A 17,557-nucleotide genomic window follows, 5' to 3' on the forward strand; every position below is an offset into this window, starting at 1 on the left:
CGATTTGGAATTGAAGATAACATAGGTACACTAAGGATTTTTCTTTTAGAGTATAAGTAAAATTCAGAAGTATCAATAAATAATAACTGCAACGAATTTAAAATACTTACCTAAGTGAATAGTAAAACTTTCCTCTAACTTTCTCTGTTCCTCATAAATCCTTCCAACTGCTTCCACAGATTCTCTGAATTGATTTGGCTGAACTTTAATTTCCTCACTGAAATTAATAAAATTATTGATTTTCTTTCTTTAGGTATTTGTCAAAAACTTTTCTTGAACTTTATGAGAGAAAAGTGAACTGCTGAAAGTAGTGCTTAATTATTTCTCAACCATCTTTAACCAATGATGACAAGTAAGACTCTAAGCACTAACTGGTTCTAAAATTTCCACTTGTTCTTTCATTTCCTTACAGTAAGTAATTTAGATAATTCTTATCAATCATTAAAATATCAATGAACATATTACCACTTAAAATTTCTTAAGTTATTAGCTTATTAACATTCAAATCACATTATGCCTATTTTAAAATCCATGATATAACTTATACCAAGGTTAACTGTAGGCAAAATTAGAAAACAGGTGAAAGCTGGTTACAGTGTGCACACCTGTAACCCCAGCTACTTTGGGAGACTGAGGCAGGAGGATCACAGGTTTGAGGTCAGCCTGGGAAACTTAGGGATATCCTGTCTCAAAATAAAATACAAAGGGCTGGGGATGTAGCTCAGTGGTAGTGCCCTGGGTTTAATATTCAGTACTGCTGAAAAAAAAAAAAAAAAAGGTGTTGGGAGGGGCAATGAAACATTGTGATGGCAATAAAAATTATAACACAGATAAGTAATAAAAAAGATGAATCTTATTTTAATGTATCTGCATCCTCTATTTTTTTAATCATTTCTTGTCTTTTTTAACCTCCAACATTTTATTCCCACAAAATGCTCTCTTTAGTCTGCTGTGTTCTTTATATTTCCTGAAAAGGTTTCCAAAAAGAAGTTAAACTTGTATAACTATTCAATTCAAATTTCAAGGGTAAATGTATACATGAGTCATCTACTCTACTGACTAAAATTTGGGGTTAATCCAAACTGCCTCATTAATCTTACTGACTGATTTCATTAATAAATACAGTAAAAACTAAGAAATAAATTTATATTAATAAATATTCCCCTCTTAGAAGGTAGAAAGTCATAAGAAAATATTATCCCCACTGTAATATCAACAAAAAGTCAGATAATTTATGAAGCTTATCAGAGATTGGAAGTAACAACACATCTAAGAAAACTTAATTCCAAAATGTGACATGCCCCTCCAAGGAGAGATGGGATACAGTTTCATCTTTGTCAGGACATGGTTGGAATAGGTTGCTGTCATACAAGGAAGTAAACAGAAATCAATAAAATTTTATAGCTTCTTAAAAGCCAAGCATGTTGATTTGTAATAGTTAGGAGCCACAGGCTTATGTATTTGCAAAAATTTTCCACCAAGTGCTTCCACAAAAAGACTTGCAGCAGGAGACAAGAGAACACTCCTGGGGGTAGAGTCAGAGTCATTAGAACATCCCATATCTAAGGCTGAGATATATATAATTTGCTCAAGACTAGAACTGGACAAAGATAACAGAATTGGTCAACAAATGGACAAAGTGACTGCCCCTGTCCCCAAATTATGAGCCCAGTGCCAAGTAACAAGCAAAAACAATACATTGCTGAGAGGAAGAGCAATGGTACATAGAAGGACTCCATTTTGTGGCACAGGCATGCAGACTGAGGATGGATCAGAATCACAGAAAAAATCTTCTAGAACTCCAACTTCCAATCCAAGCATAAAATAGCTTTAGACTATTACTATAGAAAAAGAAGCCCTTTGGGTATTAAAGGTACTGAGACACAATAAAAACCAAAATCTGTTCAACTGCTGATAAGATCTGTACAACCTTCATATTCATGGCCTGTTCATTTCTAAATGTAATACTATTTGCCTTGGTCTTACCCACATATCTAGCATTCAGAAAAAAAGGAAAAGGAAGAGAGAGTTAAGAAGAGGAGGAAGAAGATGTTGAAGAGGAGGAGGTGGAGTAGCAGGAGGAGGAAAGACACCCTGAAAAGCAAGGGGGAAAAAGAAACTCCCTGTCAAGAAATAAAGAAATCAACAGAAACAAATTTAGAGATAACACAGATATTGAGTTTAAAAGAAAGAGATTTTCAAATACCTATGATTAATATGTTAAAAGATCTAGTGGAAGAAGTAGATGAAATATAAGGACAGACAGGGTATTTTAGCAAAACGAGAAAACATGAAAATACTTGAAATAACATATTTGATTATCACAGATAACTCATTTTATAATTCCATCATTACTCTGAAAACAACGTCAAATGAAGATATTATAATAAAAAACTATAGACCAATATACATACATACAGATACATATATACTGGTGGATATATGTCATACATGTATATAACATATATAATGAAATAACGTATCATGACCTATATGTAAAACCTAAATCTACAAAACTGCTAGAAGAAAACATAGGAGAAAATCTTTGTGATCTTGGATTAGGCAAAAATATCTTAGATAAGACAAACTACTTAAAAACTGATAAATTGGCAGAGTACAAAAGATTCTGATACTGCCATGTGGCTTGAGGTCACTATACATTTGTCGAAATGCATTGAATATACAACAGGAATGTGCATTGTTTACAAATGTAAATGATGAACTTTGGTTGATTATGATATGTCAAAATAGGTTCTCAATTACAACAAGCATACCACTCTTCTGGGGAATATTGACATGAAGAAAGATACATATATGTGGATTGGGGATAAATCTCTGTGCCTTCCTCTTAATTTTGTTGTACCTTAGTATTACCCTGAAAAACTAAAGTGTTTAATTTAAAATAAAAGTGATAAACTGCACTGATAAACTGTAAAATGAAAAACGTTGGCTGAGGAAATGGCTCAGAAGCAGAGTGCTTGCTTAGCATGCAAAAGGCTCCAGATTTGATCCCCAGCACTGCAAAAAGACAAATAAATAAAAAATTTAAAAAACTTTTTTAAAAAATGTGCTCTTTGAAAAACACTATCAAGAAAATGAAAAAAAAAGACAAGCCATAGAATAGGAGAGAATATTTATAAAATATCTGTTTGAAGATAGACTTGTATCCAGAATATTTAAAGAACTCTTACAACTCAATAAGAAAACACAAAGGAGATAGAAAATTAATACATGAAAAAATGTTCAACAACATTAGCCATCAGGAATATGCAAGTAAAATTATACTGAGATACAACTACTAGAATGGCGAATAGTAATACCAAGTATTGACAAATATGTGGAGTATCTAGAATTCTCATTCATTAGTGGGAGGAATGCGCAACCACACAAACACTTTGTAAAACAGTCTGGCAGTTGTTTATGAAGATAAACAAACACCATATGACCTAGAAATCACACTCCTAGATAGTTATGTAAGGGAAATAAAAACATATGTGTATACAAAGACCTGTACACGACTGGTTTTAGTGGCTTTATTCTATAATTGCCCCAACCTATGCCCTAAATGTCTACCACAGAGTAAATAGATAAATAAATGAACAGAAGACTAAAAGATAATAAAAAGTAAAGAACTGGGCCTGGGGTTGTGGCTCAGAGGTAGAATGCTCACCTTGAATGTGTGAGGCACTAGGTTCGATCCTCAGCACCACATAAAAATAAAATAAAAGTATTTGTCTATCTACAACTAAAAATATATTTTAAAAAAGGAAAGAACCACTAATACCCAGAACGACATAAATGAATCCCAAAAATACTATGCCAAGTGAAAGAAGCAAGGTAAAAATGGCTACATACAGTTTGATTCCATTTATATGACATGCTGGAAAAAAAAAAAAACCTATAAGGGCAGAAATCAAACAGGTTGACAGGGGCTGGGATGAGGAAAGGGGGTTGACAATGAAGGTGTAAAAGAAAAATGAAGGTGCAAAAGCAACAGTTAGAGGCCAATACACAATGAAATTGATCCTATGCATTGAATTTCAGAAACTACAGTAGCTAAGTAAGGGATAACTTGTAGCAAGGGGCTTTTTTGGCTTCCTTAAATCAGGTGCTTTAACTTCTTTGTCTATAATATATTGTATAGGTTTTATATTTTAGCTCAATATATACATTCATTTACATAAAGTTTCATGCATATGCACTCTGGCATTTTTTCCTTTCTCAACTCTATTCTAGTCTATTTAATTGTTGTTTTTAAAAGGTTGGTTGGAGAGTGAGGATCTAGGATTGTTCCTAGAAGACTGCAACCAAGAGTTTGGGAAAAACAATAAAACAAATGAAAGATTATAACATAGTTTTAGTACGTAAGAAGTGATATAGGGACCAGGGAAGAGTTCATTGATAATCTATCCATCTGTCAATTTATACATTCCATAAATATCTACTGAGCATGTCCTATGTGCTAGTGCCAAAAGCTAAATACTTGGCAAGGAGTTGGTATATAGTGGTTTAACAAACAGTCAAACAAAACAGACATAATTCTTGCTTTCAAGCCAAGTGTTTTAGTTAGTTCCTGTTACCAAAGTACCTGACAAGAACAACTTACAGGAGGAAGTTAGTTTGGGGCTCAGGCTTTCAGAGGTCTGAGTCCATACATAGTCAACTCCATTGCTCTAGGTCCAAGTGAGGCAACATATCATGGGGGAAAGGCACACTGAAGGAAAGCTGCTCAGCTCATAGTAGTGTCAGGAAGCAGACTGGGGAAGAAGGGGGCCACAGGGAAGATGCACCCTTCCAGGGCACACACCCAATGACATACCTCTTCTAGCCATGCCCCACATTCCTAGAATTTCCATCCAGACAGTCCATTCAAATTAGGATACACTAATTAGTCTCAGATCTCACAATCCAATCATTTTACTTCTGAATATTCCCGCATTAACAGGAGCTTTCAGGTGACACTCATTACCAAACCATAACAGCAAAACTAGTGGAAGACTGACATCACATAAATAAAATGCTATTTTTAAATGTTTACAACATATACTAGCATGTTCTGTAAATAGGTTTATTGTATTTTTCTTAATGTATTTCTAGCTTAATGTACTTTAGGATTCAAAGAATAAAGAAATTTTCAAAAATACGTACATACAACTAGTAAGTAATTTAGGCATGGTTAAGTTCTAGGGCAATACGTGAAACAGTTTATTTAGGCCACATGTGATATACAAGATATAAATTATGAACCCCCCCCTAACATTTCTGTACCTTGTACGTGCTTCTATTTCTGCACATCTTAATCTACATGGTGTTGTTTAATTTACAGGTCAGTCTCTCTTTTTAGAATATAAGTGAAACATAGGCAAGCTAATTGCACTGAGCAAAACCAATTAAAAAAAATAAAAGATAGTAGTATTTAGGTATACACAATTAAAAGGTTTAGAAAGCTAAAGTTCTAGAGGTGAAATCACTATTTTAGACCAATTAGTTACCACTCACCTGGCTCCAAAATAATCTACATTTAGTGTCTATATAAAAGATGGAGAATAACAGCATAAAACTATCTTGAATGTGGTTAACTTAAAATATATACAAGTAACAAGGCTCAATTTTATAGTAAATATAAACTATTACTAACAATAGGCTTTTATATGAATAAGAACAACACATGACTAATACCTGAGTGAACTGTTGTTGGGGTTTTTTAGATCTTGATGAAGTTTTATTACCCATTCCTGATATTCTTGCTTTTGGATGGCTGTTGATTGTTTTAATTCATTTGACCATTTATTTTCTAAGTCCTAAAAGAGAAAATGTGCCAACTGGTTAATTTTTTTATGTAAAAAATAAATAGGGGGCAGGGGATAAGCAAGGATGGTGGAATGTGATGGCCATCATTATCCAAAGTACATGTATGAAGACAAGAATTGGGTGTTAATATACTTTATATACAAACAGAGATATGAAAAATTGTGGTATATATTTGTAATAAGAATTGTAATGCAAAAAAAAAAAAAGAATGGGAAGTTATACTCCATGTATGTATAATATTTCAAAATGCATTCTATTTTTATGTATAACTAAAAAGAACAAATAAAAAATTAAAAAAAAATTGCTATACTACAGTGACTAAATAAATAAATAAAAAGTAAGCTGGGCACAGTGATGCATGCCTGTAATCCTAGTGGCTTGGGAAGCTAAGGCAGGAGGATCATGAATTCAAAGCTGGCTATAGAAATTTAGCGAAGTGAAGTCAGCCAATCCCAAAAAACCAAATGCCCAATGTTTTCTTTGATATAAGGAGGCTGATCCATAGTGGGATAGGGAGCAGGAACATGGGAGGAATAGACAAACTCTAGATAGGGCCCAGGGGTTGGAGGGGAAGGGAGGGAGAATGGGATTAGAAATGATGGTGGAATGTGATGATCCTTATTATCCAAAGTACATGTATGAAGACACGAATTGGTGTGAATATACTTTGTATACAACCAGAGATATGAAAAATTGTGCTCTATATGTGTAATATGAATTGTAATGTATTCCACTGTCATATATAAATTAAAAAAAGAAAAAAAAATTTGTGGAAAAACCTTAACAAAGTAGGACATGAATATGAAAATTGCCTTTCTGTGCTAATAAAATAATTCAACTCTTAAAAAAATAAAATGTTAAAAAAAAAGAAATTTAGTGAGGCACTAAGCAATTCAGCAAAACCCTGTCTCTAAATAAAATATAAAAAAGGGCTGGAAATGTGATTAAATGGTTAAGCTCCTCTGGGTTCAATCCCTGGAAGGAAGGAAGGAAGGAAGGAAGGAAGGAAGGAAGGAAAACACAACTACATATCTAAAAGCTCTTATATTTCACTCACCTGCTGAGATTCAAAATGCTGAGCAGCCAGTGAATTTACATCCTGATCTGTCAGTGATTTTCCCAATTCCTGCATTACTTTTTCCATTTCAATACCTTGTCTAAAACATAAATTAGCAAATCAGGTAAGTATATTCATCAAATTTCAAGACCACTCCTGATTCACAAAGTGAAAATAAAACTTTTATTTCATAGGATTATGTCCAAGAATGGGAATTATAATACCTGAAAGTGCCCTGAATCCTTGGAAATTCTCAAAGAAATAGTATGCAATTCTAGCTTAAATAGATTTTCTTTTTATTTGTATATGAACTAAAATGACTTCAAGTTCTGAAAGTTTGCCTATATTATATCCAGAAACTGCCAACTAGGTTCTAAGAGTCAAACTGTTAAGTCACAAAATTACCTTTAAAAAGGCATGTAATATACTTATCTAATGATAATTTAAGAATGTAGAAATCAAGATTGATTTTTCTTAGAGGAAAAGTTAATCAATGGTTTAAGTAAATTGATTTAATTTAAATAAACTGTGATAAATTAAATTCATCCATATTATATATTTATAAAAAATATGTATTTCTATCTATTTCTATCTGACTCATATCACAATATATAGAATTATGAGGAGGTAGTCTGGAAAGCCATGATTTAAAATCAATAATACTAGCAGCTTTATACTCACTCTGAAGAAACAGTGGTCCATAAAGGCATCATTTCCTACTGTATTAAGTATCCCTATAGAATGGATTCAAATCTGACTAAAATTTCTTTGAATAATGTGAGTATTATTTTTTTCTTCTTAATGTAAATAAGGTTATGAAATGAAGTAAAAGACCATGCACTTAGATCAGGGCAATGAAGAGAAAGTTCTGACTAGGATACAAGGTACAGTGATTACTAGCTTTGGAGTTAAAGATTCCTTGGTTTAAAATTCTATCTGTCCTTGGACAAGCTACTTACTTTATTTAAGCCAAGATTTTTCTCATCTTTAACAGTAGGGTTGAGGTAAAGATAAAGGTTAAAAAAAAAAAAAAAAAGATAAAGGTAAAGACAGGGCACAGTGCTCAGAGTAAAGTAAGCCTTCACTAGCAAGCCTTCAATCTATTCCTCTTGTTACAAATAAGAATATGTAATGCCAGCACATTTTATTTATATAAATCACTTGAGAAGTTCTCTAAGTCTATAAGGACAGTTCCAGTTGAAATTACACATTTAAATATACAAGAAAATTGATTTCTTAATATTAAAGCATTTTTCTACTTTATCCTTTAATTTTATAAAATATGAAAACAAGTTGTTCTGTAGGTCATCATATATGACATTATAATATTCAAGAAATGTGAAATACCTTTCTCTTAATTTTTTCAGCTCCACATCTCTTTCACCAATCAGTTCTGAGATACTAACAAAGTAATTATGTTCCAGATTTAGAAGAGTTTCAGAAGCAGGAGAATGTATTAGATCATGATATACATCTGCAAAATCTTCATCCCAGCTGGGCTCTTCAGGTCTTGCATGCTCTAATGTACTCTATAAGATGATACACAGACATTCCTCAATCATAACGCAGAATTTTTATTTAACACAGTTCTACAAAAGTATGTATATTACAGCTCCATTTTTGTATATCAGACAAGAACAGAAAGACCCTCTATTTATATATGTGTAGATATATAAATAGAATGAGAACAGAAAGAACATGGAGAAATTTAAACTAAGTTGAGCTATCTGGGAACAGAAATGAGGCACTAAAAGGGAGGAAGGTACACAAATTTCCAAAATTAAAAAAAAAAAAAAAGTATGCTATAATTCCATTTCTATGAAATCACAAACACACACACACACACACACACACACACAAAGGGATGACCAACAAAATGATAATAGTGACTGTTTCAGGACAATGGGACTTTTGGTGACCTTTATTTTATTTTTTATGATATAATAATTTTCATGTACTAATCATATAGTGAGAAAAGCTTTTTATTATTAAAAAATGTGCTCTACAGGGCTGGGATTGTGGCTCAGTAGTAGAGCACTTGTCTCACACAGGTGAGACACTTAGTTTGATTCTCAGCACCACATATAAATAAATGAATAAAATAAAGGTCCATCAACAACTAAAAAATTTTTTTTTAAATGTGCTCTACAAAGTATTTATAGGTTGTATATTTAGAAAATGAAGTTACCTATGTAGTCAGCTGTGATACATTAACCTTTATTAACCTTCAATACCTAATTCACCCATGCCTATGTAAAGATAAAGGTCTTGTTTTGATCTTTTCATTTATGTTCATTTTAAAAACAGTAATATGCTTTCTTTTATATACTTAAAAAGATGCCCATCACAAAAAGACAGTCACCTCAATACATGCAAGACACAATGCAGAAGCTTATAGGTTGAGAAGTACCTTGTCAAATACCATACAATTTAATGGCAAAGTAAGAATAAAACAGTTTGGTGTTTTTTCCATCATTGATCTGTGCAAACAGATATCTGTTTTTAAAAAATCACAATTCTTCCCTTTTCTTATCAATGAATATACTAAAACTAAAATGTAAGATGACTGAGAGTCATAACTTAAAGCAAATGAATAAATCATAGAAACAGGTATCTTGAACTTTGCCAATTAATGGGTAAACTTTATCCTTTGTTCTCATTCACTTATCCCTCAGACAAAGGCCTCAGCAGACAGGAGGAGTTCAAGAGGACTAGCCGAACCTAGAACTCAGATTTCATCTCCTCTATGCCTCTTTCCACCAGGCTCTGCTCTAGGAATTATAACCAGCCCATGTGACTCATCCTCTGGTCAAAATTCACTTCAGGGTCAGGCTGAAACTGTACAGGAAGGAGCCAGTGAAAGATCATTGGGATCTGACTGGCCACACATAACACCAGATACTTGGTGATTCTATTAACCCAGTCATCTAACTACAAAAACCTGCAATACCTATTTTAAACCCGGCCTAGCACAAGCCTGAATCAGAATCTGCCTACACAGGAAACACTACACAGTCCTTCCTTGATCTAATTTATGCCCTTCCCTCAAGAGAGGTGATACCAGGAATTGGAATGTGATTGCTGAGAGGAATGAAGCACTGAGTACCTGCAGAAAGAAAACTATTCACTGCCAATCTCAACCTCCACCCTCAGGCACAAAACCTGGCTTCTTTGAGGTTTACACCATTCAGCACTGATTAACTTTCTTGGTCATTATTATAAAAACCATCCACCTGTCTCTTATTAATTTAAAGCTTTGGCACTAAGTTCATAGTCTTCCTCTCTGTCTCAAATCCTGTATCAACCTGGCCCACTCGGATGTCCTTATGGACAACCTATTCAATGTTCCATCTTCTTACACCCTGAACTCTTATCTTTCTTAAGTTCTCCACTCCATCTCAGCCACCCTTCAGTAACTGCTTTAGTTTGAATCTTGAGCATCCTCCAAAAGCCCACATGTTAAAGGCTTGACTCAAGGTGGTGCTATGGGAAGGGGATGGAACTTTTAATAGGTGGGCCCTAATGGGAGGTCCTGGGGTCATTTGGAGTATTCTTGAAGGGGACTGTGGAATACCTATCTCTTCCTCTTCCTTTTCTATTTTGCCTCTTCCTTTTCTTCCTTGCCATGAGGTGAGGAGATTTGCTCTGCCATATTCTCTTGCCTTGATATGCTGCTTCATCACAGACCCAAAGCAATGGGGCCAACAATCTTGGACTGAAACCTCTAAAACTGTGAGCACAAACAAACTTTTTCTCTTCATAAGTTGATCATCTCAGAAATTTGTTAATAGTAATGGAAAGCTGACTAACATAGTCTTCTCATCAATAACAGGTTAACTTTAAAAATTCAAACATTCAAGTCTCTGATTATATGCTCTGACCAAGATTTTTCACTCAATTATTCCCAAGTAATTGAGTATTAAACCTCATCAGGACCTTTACTCCATAAACTCTCCTACCAGCTCATTTTATCAGTCATCAGTTCTCATTTAGATTCTCTTCATTCTCTATATAGCTTACATTCTGTGCTCAGCATTTAACCACTGTCTTACCAATATCCTCAACTCTCTTCATTGATGTTGTCTTTCTTATCCATCTAATAAAACTCTAATCTTCTTCTTCTCTCTGCATGCAATAAGGCTTAGAAAGCCACAACAGAAAAATCATGAAACTCCAAAGTTCATGTTGGCAAACAGACTACTCTAACTTGCCCTTCAATTATTCTTGACAATCCCACCATTCCTTGGAGAATTCTGTCTCAAAAACCCAATTCTCTCATTACTCCCTACCTCATCTAAACAAATGATCTGTCTTTTCTATTTCTCAGATAAAGTTGAAGCAGTCAGAAGAGACTATCATCAACTTCCTACTACAATTAGTAAAATTTTCGGAATTTATATCTTTCCTGCTTCACATCTGCATTAATGAAAAATATATATTTCTTCTCAGTTAAGGTTAATTCTCCATTTGAGTTCTGGATTCTATTTTCTAGACTTCAACTCTACCATCTTAAAAACAAAACAAAAACAACAAACCTCTGACTCTGTATTCCCATTTAGCAAGTGTCTCAAATAGCCAAACTTCTAGAGTTATTGATTCCTATTCTTCCTTCTTTCTACTTCCTTATTCTTAAAGTCACTAAAATCTAGTTCCTGCTCTCACCAATTCACTGAAATGACCTTTCCATTGACAAGATTACTTGATAAATCTAATGTTATATTTGAGTCTTTTCTTTACATCATATTCAGTGGCATCTTGGCTTTTTATCATAGTTTAACTGATGGTGGTTTCTTTCTTAGTAAATAAAATAATGACGTGTGTGGCATCTTAGACTTTATGAAATGGTGTATGTTAATTAAATAGAAAAGCAATGGCATTATATAGCTACACAACAACAATAAAGTAAGAAGACAAAAGTAAATCAAAGTGAACCACTACTGGTTTAGAGTCAGATGAAAGCCAAGATATACAGTTAATTAACCCACTTGAATCAAATGTATGAAATATGATATGTCAAGAGCTATGTAATGTTTTGAACAACTAATAATAAAAATTAAAAAAAGGAAAAAAAAATTTAGAATTTAAGATAAAGGGTAAATCATTTTTCAGTATAAATATGTTCCATGTAATATTTGGGATAGTTATACTAAAATTATTCATTGATCTGAAATTCTGTCTTCAATAGGTATCTCATATCTTTAATTACTAAACCTGGTGACCCCACATTGGCTGGATATGGAAAAGTAGCTTCTATTTTACAAAAGTATTCTACAAAGCATATTTTTTTATGTGCTCATACTGATAAATGAAGGAGCACAAAAGCAGCAACATATACTGAATATTATTGATATACAGATCAAAAAGGATTCCACAAACTGTTTAAGTATTATGTTAGCAATTTAAAAATCCTCACTGAATCCCAGAATATCCTTGAAATATTCAATTTGACTTATTTTCTTACCTCAGCATAAGCTTTGGCCCATGTATTTGCCAGCTGATGTAAATCTACTTCACCTGATTTCACAGCCTCCAAGCATGCTTCAGCATCTCTATCATAATCCCTGAGGGATTCTTCCTCTATAAAGTGGCTCAGAGCTTCTTTTAAGTCTGAAAGAGGAACAATAAATGCCATCATCAGCAAAATCCATATACAGAAAGGGAATATTTTACTTGGCCAAGCATTCCAGTGCAAAATTTTTATTTTATCAAACATGCTTAATATCATCTTCAATTAAAATAAAATCAGTAGTAGAGTGCTTGTATCACAAGCACAAGGCCCTGGTTCAATCCCCAGCATAGGAAAAAAAAATTAGTTTAGGGAATCATTTCACAACAATTTTTTTATTATATTCTGTCCTCAAAAACCCAACTCTCTCATTACTCCCTACCTCATCTAAACAAATGATGTGTGTGGCTCTTAGACTTTGTTGCAGAAAAGTCAAAATTCTTAGTTTTTCTGTATCCTTGATACTAACTAAATAATGTTAATTTCTTTTTTTTTTTTAAGAGAGAGAGGGAGAATTTTTAAATATTTATTTTTTTAATTTTCGGCAGACACAACATCTTTATTTGTATGTGGTGCTGAGGATCGAACCCAGCGCCGTGCGCGTGACAGACGAGCGCGCTAACGCTTGAGCCACATCGCCAGCCCTAGATAATGTTAATTTCTTAAACCAATAATTCAGTTTGAAGCAGAACAGGTATATGCATATAAAGAAAGACCCACAGATTTTGAGAGTCTGAAGTTACTGTATATAAGTGAAAAACAGTTTCTTATATCAGTTTAAAGAGTATATTAGAGCTTTTGAATTTGCAAAAAGAAATTGATTATATTAAAACCAGTTTAATGCAGATACGCTAAGGTTTCAATTTGAGAAACACTATTTAGGGACTGCCATAATGGAAAGAGCAGTGGAATAGGAGTCAGAACACATGGATTCTGGCCTTGGTTTTGTCACTATGTTGGTGACTTTAGACCGGGTACACAATCTTGAATCCCTCGGAGGACTAGCTGAAACCAACTGCTTCAGGGCTACCCCTAGAGTTTCTGATTCAGCAGGAATAGCATAGAGCCAAGATTTTACATTTGTAACAAGTTCCCAGGTTGTTGCTGATTAGGTACCACACTTTGAGAATTACTGCCTGAGGTAAATAATTTATTTATTTATGTTGTTTTTTTATTTATATAATATGATTGTGCTAGAAAGTTTCTAGGTTGCCTTATAATTCTAGCATTCTGTGATTCAATATATTTTTAATTTGAAATTTTTTCCTAGTCTGTGAAATAGAAAAGAGAGACCTTTTAAAATAGCTTAATACAGATCACTTTATGAAACAAATTTAGGTAAAAGATTAGAAATTCTGTTCCATGGAATCTTAATAATTGATTATCAGATTGGTAAATTATCAATTTACCAATATAATTCTATAATTATAATATTGTAATTAGTGATGGATGAAATACCATATGAATCAACTCAACTAAATTTAAATGTGAAAGTTTTCATTAAGACCTTTTTTCATGATGTAATTTTTTAATTAAATTTCTTTATAACAGTTACACAGGTAATAGGGGAAACACTTAATAAAGCAAAGATCTGAGGAATCTTTTATTCTTGGAAGCAGTTAATTCATATTTTGTTTCCATTGCTTCTTAGGTTTATGCTTTCTAGCATGAAACTTCTAATGAGAGAGTCCATAAGAAAATAATTAAGTGGCATTACTTTAAAAAAATCAGTCCTTACCATTTTCTATAAAGCATGGCAAGCTGTGAAGCAGCATCAGACGTCCATGCAAATGACTGGCATTTTCCTGAACAGGAAATTTGAGGGGTACTCTCAATTCTAAGCACTCAGTTCCTACTTTGAATTTATACACAAACTCCCTTTCTTTGTTGCAGAATCTTTCTCGGTTTTTCTTCATATTCTTTGACAGGCTCTCTGTAGAATAACAACAAAAAAGCAACAAGTTATATTATAAAACTATGATGTTTCATTATTGCTGTAGCACTTCTAAATATATTCCATCACTCAAAAGATTTTATTTGTGTGACTCTGAGCCAACTATTCCAGTTTTTTTCCAAGTGTTTATCCCTGCCCATTTTTTGTTTTAATGATGAAAATGAAGTTCTTCCTCTATTTTTTAAAATGAAAACAGTTTCTTTTAAACTTCATACAAGGAAAAAATTATACTTATTTATACATTGTATTCTTAGACAGGGTTTTCAATACTAGGGAAAGGATTCTTAGGAAGGGATACCTAGATGTGTAGATGAAGAGCTAGTAAACAGTTGGTGAAAACAAAGTGAAACAGATCAGGGACCAAGTAGTGATCCAGGTGACCTTAGAGGTTGTAATTTTTGAGATCTGATAGGAGAAAGGGATAAGAAAGTGTTAGATCTCCATGTGGCAAGTCTATTGCTCTCTTGATAATATTCAAACCCTTTATTCCAGTTTACACCTCTAGACTCTTCTCTAGGATGCACCTACACCCTTACTCATCAATAAGCCAATTTGCAAATTTGTTTTCCTATCATTCTGAACTTCTGTTAATACCAAATTTCTCTTTCCACTCCTAAGCTTTCTGAATTAAGTTTTCCTGAGGGTAGTCTCACTAGTTTAAATTTTCTTGGATAACAACTACTCATTCTTTGGGTCGTAGTTCAGCTAGCCCCCAGAAGCCTAAACCAACTCCCCCAAAGTATACTGGGTCCCTATTACAAGTTCTCATACTACTAGTCTGTACTTATCTGACTCATGCTATTTTCTTATTCTCACTAGAATAGTTTACTTCAAGTGAGAGAAAATGTATTCCAAGTACCATGTAGAATGCTAGGAACATAATAGCAAGGCTAACAATTGTTAAATTATATGGTATTTTTATTTTATGGTGCTCTCTGCAAAAATAAAGAAGACAACAAATAGTTACTCATATTGTGCTTTAAAAAGAGGTCACCTGCTTGAAAGTAGAACCATTACTAGGGACTAGGAAGGATGCAAGGGACAAGGTCGGGGTGAGGGTGAAAGAAGGATGGTTGGATATGATCAACACATGCTATATGCATGTTTGGAAAACACTGTGATTCCATTAATATGCACAATTAGCAAGTTAATAAAAGACTCACTTGACATTTAAAAATAATTCAAAGGACTTTTTTGGTGTTTGTGTGTGGGTGTGCTGATGACTTGAATTATCCAGCCTATATTTTCAAATCTGTATGAAGGGTGTATATAAAAATTTCAGTCTATTTCATCCTAATGCAAAGAAAGAGGATACTGGGCTGGGGGTACAGCTCAGTGGTAGGGTGCTTGCCTAGAATGTGCAAGGTCCTGGATTTGATCCCAGCACTGCCAGAAAAGGAAAAGAGAGGGAGGGAGGGAGGGAGGGAGGAAGGGGGGGGGGAGAGAGAGAACAAAAACCTATGTTTTACTCATGGAATTGAATGACTAATATTCATTAAGTGTAAATTAATGTAAATTTGTACAACAGTTTTAGAAAACTGGCAATAATTACCAAAACTACAAAAAGGTCTGTTCTATGATGCAGAAATTCCATTCCTAAGAATATATTCAAATACACACACATACACACATGTATGCACATGCACATATATTCACTAAAATACATCCAGAAGACTTTGTGTATGGTATCATCATCTCTGGATAACTGATGGTTTCCTTGCCACCAATGGACCACCCCTTCTCACTCTTCTACATTTTAGGCTCCCTTCACTTAAACTTCCCACTACATCTTTCCAAAACTTTTTAGCATGGCATTCAAAGACCTTCATAATCTAAACTCTTATTTACATCTCCAACTTCACCTCTACTGTGAGTATCCTGAAGGTTGTATCTTATCTATAGTTGAATGATAGCTCCTAACATGACATACAGACCTTTCACCAATATTTGCATTAAGAAAGTGGTGCGGTAATAAGAGAATTCCCCCTTTGATTTTGTCACTCAAATGGTTCAAATTCTGGTTGTGCCATTTAATTGCTACCTGAACAATTGGGGATAGTGCCATTTAACAGTGAGTCATAAGGATTAATCAAAAATAAATATGAGGGCTGGAGTTGTGGCTCAGAAGTACAGGCCTCTCCTAGCACATGAGAGGCCCTGGGTTCGATCCCCAGCACCATATAAAATAAAGGTATTGTGTCCAACTACAACTAAAAAATAAATATTTTTTAAAAAATAAATATGAAACATCTGACAAACATAAGATGATCAATAAAAGGAAGCCAGAAATAAAATATATAAGAATATATCAACATAGAAATCATATGCTACTGAGAAGACACGATAAAATCAGAGGCAGTAAATGTGTTAACATCGTAGCAAGGAATTGAACGTTGCAGAAATACGAGTTACACGGTCTAATCGGTTTTAAATTATATGGTATTTTTATTTATTCCTTAATAAAATTATCAGCTCTGGTTTCAATCGGTTCAACATCTTAGATTTGTTTCAATACACTGATAATTTAGTTCCATTTCCCTCCACTGTTTTTTTGTTTTTAATAATAGATTTGCTTCAGTTTTAGTGTCTGTGAAATCAAACATGGGATGGGAAAAGGACTGGACTGAACTCACAGAACCAACAGCGGAGGCTCTGGGGCTCACATTAGGGAAAGGGCGGGGAACTGCGGGGCCAAGAAGCTCCAGCCGAGCGACAGGACCAACCCCTTCTTTAGGAGATTTCAATTTTAAGTGGTCTCCTTAAGTGGTTCAGAGCTCACCTCGCTTGGTCCCGAAGCAGCCAGCACTCTGGAAGCTGTCAAGGAGCCGGGGCACGGGGATTATCAGCTGACATGTCGGCTTGTTTTTACCGCCAGCAGATCCCCCATGGCAGATTCACCCACCTTTTCCTGTTTTCTGTCACTTCGTAGAAAACTATTTGGTTAAGATAACACCTTTTCAAGTATATATTAATCTCATAATTTAAAAAGCGCAACAAGGTGTGTTTCTAAGCAGTTATTAAGTATTTCAGAGACGAAGCTAGAACCTCTGTCGTGACGAAAGCGCGGCGAAAGAGCACAAACTGAGTTCTGGCCGACCGGATGCGGAAGGGCGTACCTTGAGAAGGGCGTCAGCAAGCCAGCTCTTAAAGCGCAGGCTCCGCCGCAGGCTGGCTGCTCATGATTGGAGGACCCGGAGGCAGCGGAGGCGGGGAGCGCGATGTCCGGTTT

The 17,557-nt window shown here is 34.3% G+C and overlaps 1 protein-coding gene across 3 annotated transcripts in view; it reads right to left on the reverse strand.

The window, feature by feature from the left end:
* Ferry3 (FERRY endosomal RAB5 effector complex subunit 3) overlaps positions 1–17,388 on the reverse strand; it is a 32,429-nt gene extending 15,041 nt beyond the window's left edge. For 2 of the 3 annotated variants that reach the window (XM_027951224.2, XM_027951223.2), the window contains exons 1-7: positions 17,108–17,388; positions 14,113–14,307; positions 12,330–12,475; positions 8,216–8,397; positions 6,869–6,968; positions 5,680–5,801; positions 111–217 (exon numbers count right to left, since the gene is read on the reverse strand). In XM_027951224.2, the coding sequence (XP_027807025.1) occupies positions 111–217; positions 5,680–5,801; positions 6,869–6,968; positions 8,216–8,397; positions 12,330–12,475; positions 14,113–14,290 (835 nt within the window). In that variant the 5' untranslated portion in view covers positions 14,291–14,307; positions 17,108–17,388. The remainder of the gene's footprint in view (positions 1–110; positions 218–5,679; positions 5,802–6,868; positions 6,969–8,215; positions 8,398–12,329; positions 12,476–14,112; positions 14,308–17,107) is intronic. The other variant, XM_027951225.2, reaches the window with a different exon arrangement.
* Positions 17,389–17,557: the final 169 nt, after the last annotated feature.

This window comes from Marmota flaviventris, chromosome 3, assembly GCF_047511675.1.
Source record: "Marmota flaviventris isolate mMarFla1 chromosome 3, mMarFla1.hap1, whole genome shotgun sequence".
Classification (NCBI taxonomy): domain Eukaryota; kingdom Metazoa; phylum Chordata; class Mammalia; order Rodentia; family Sciuridae; genus Marmota; species Marmota flaviventris.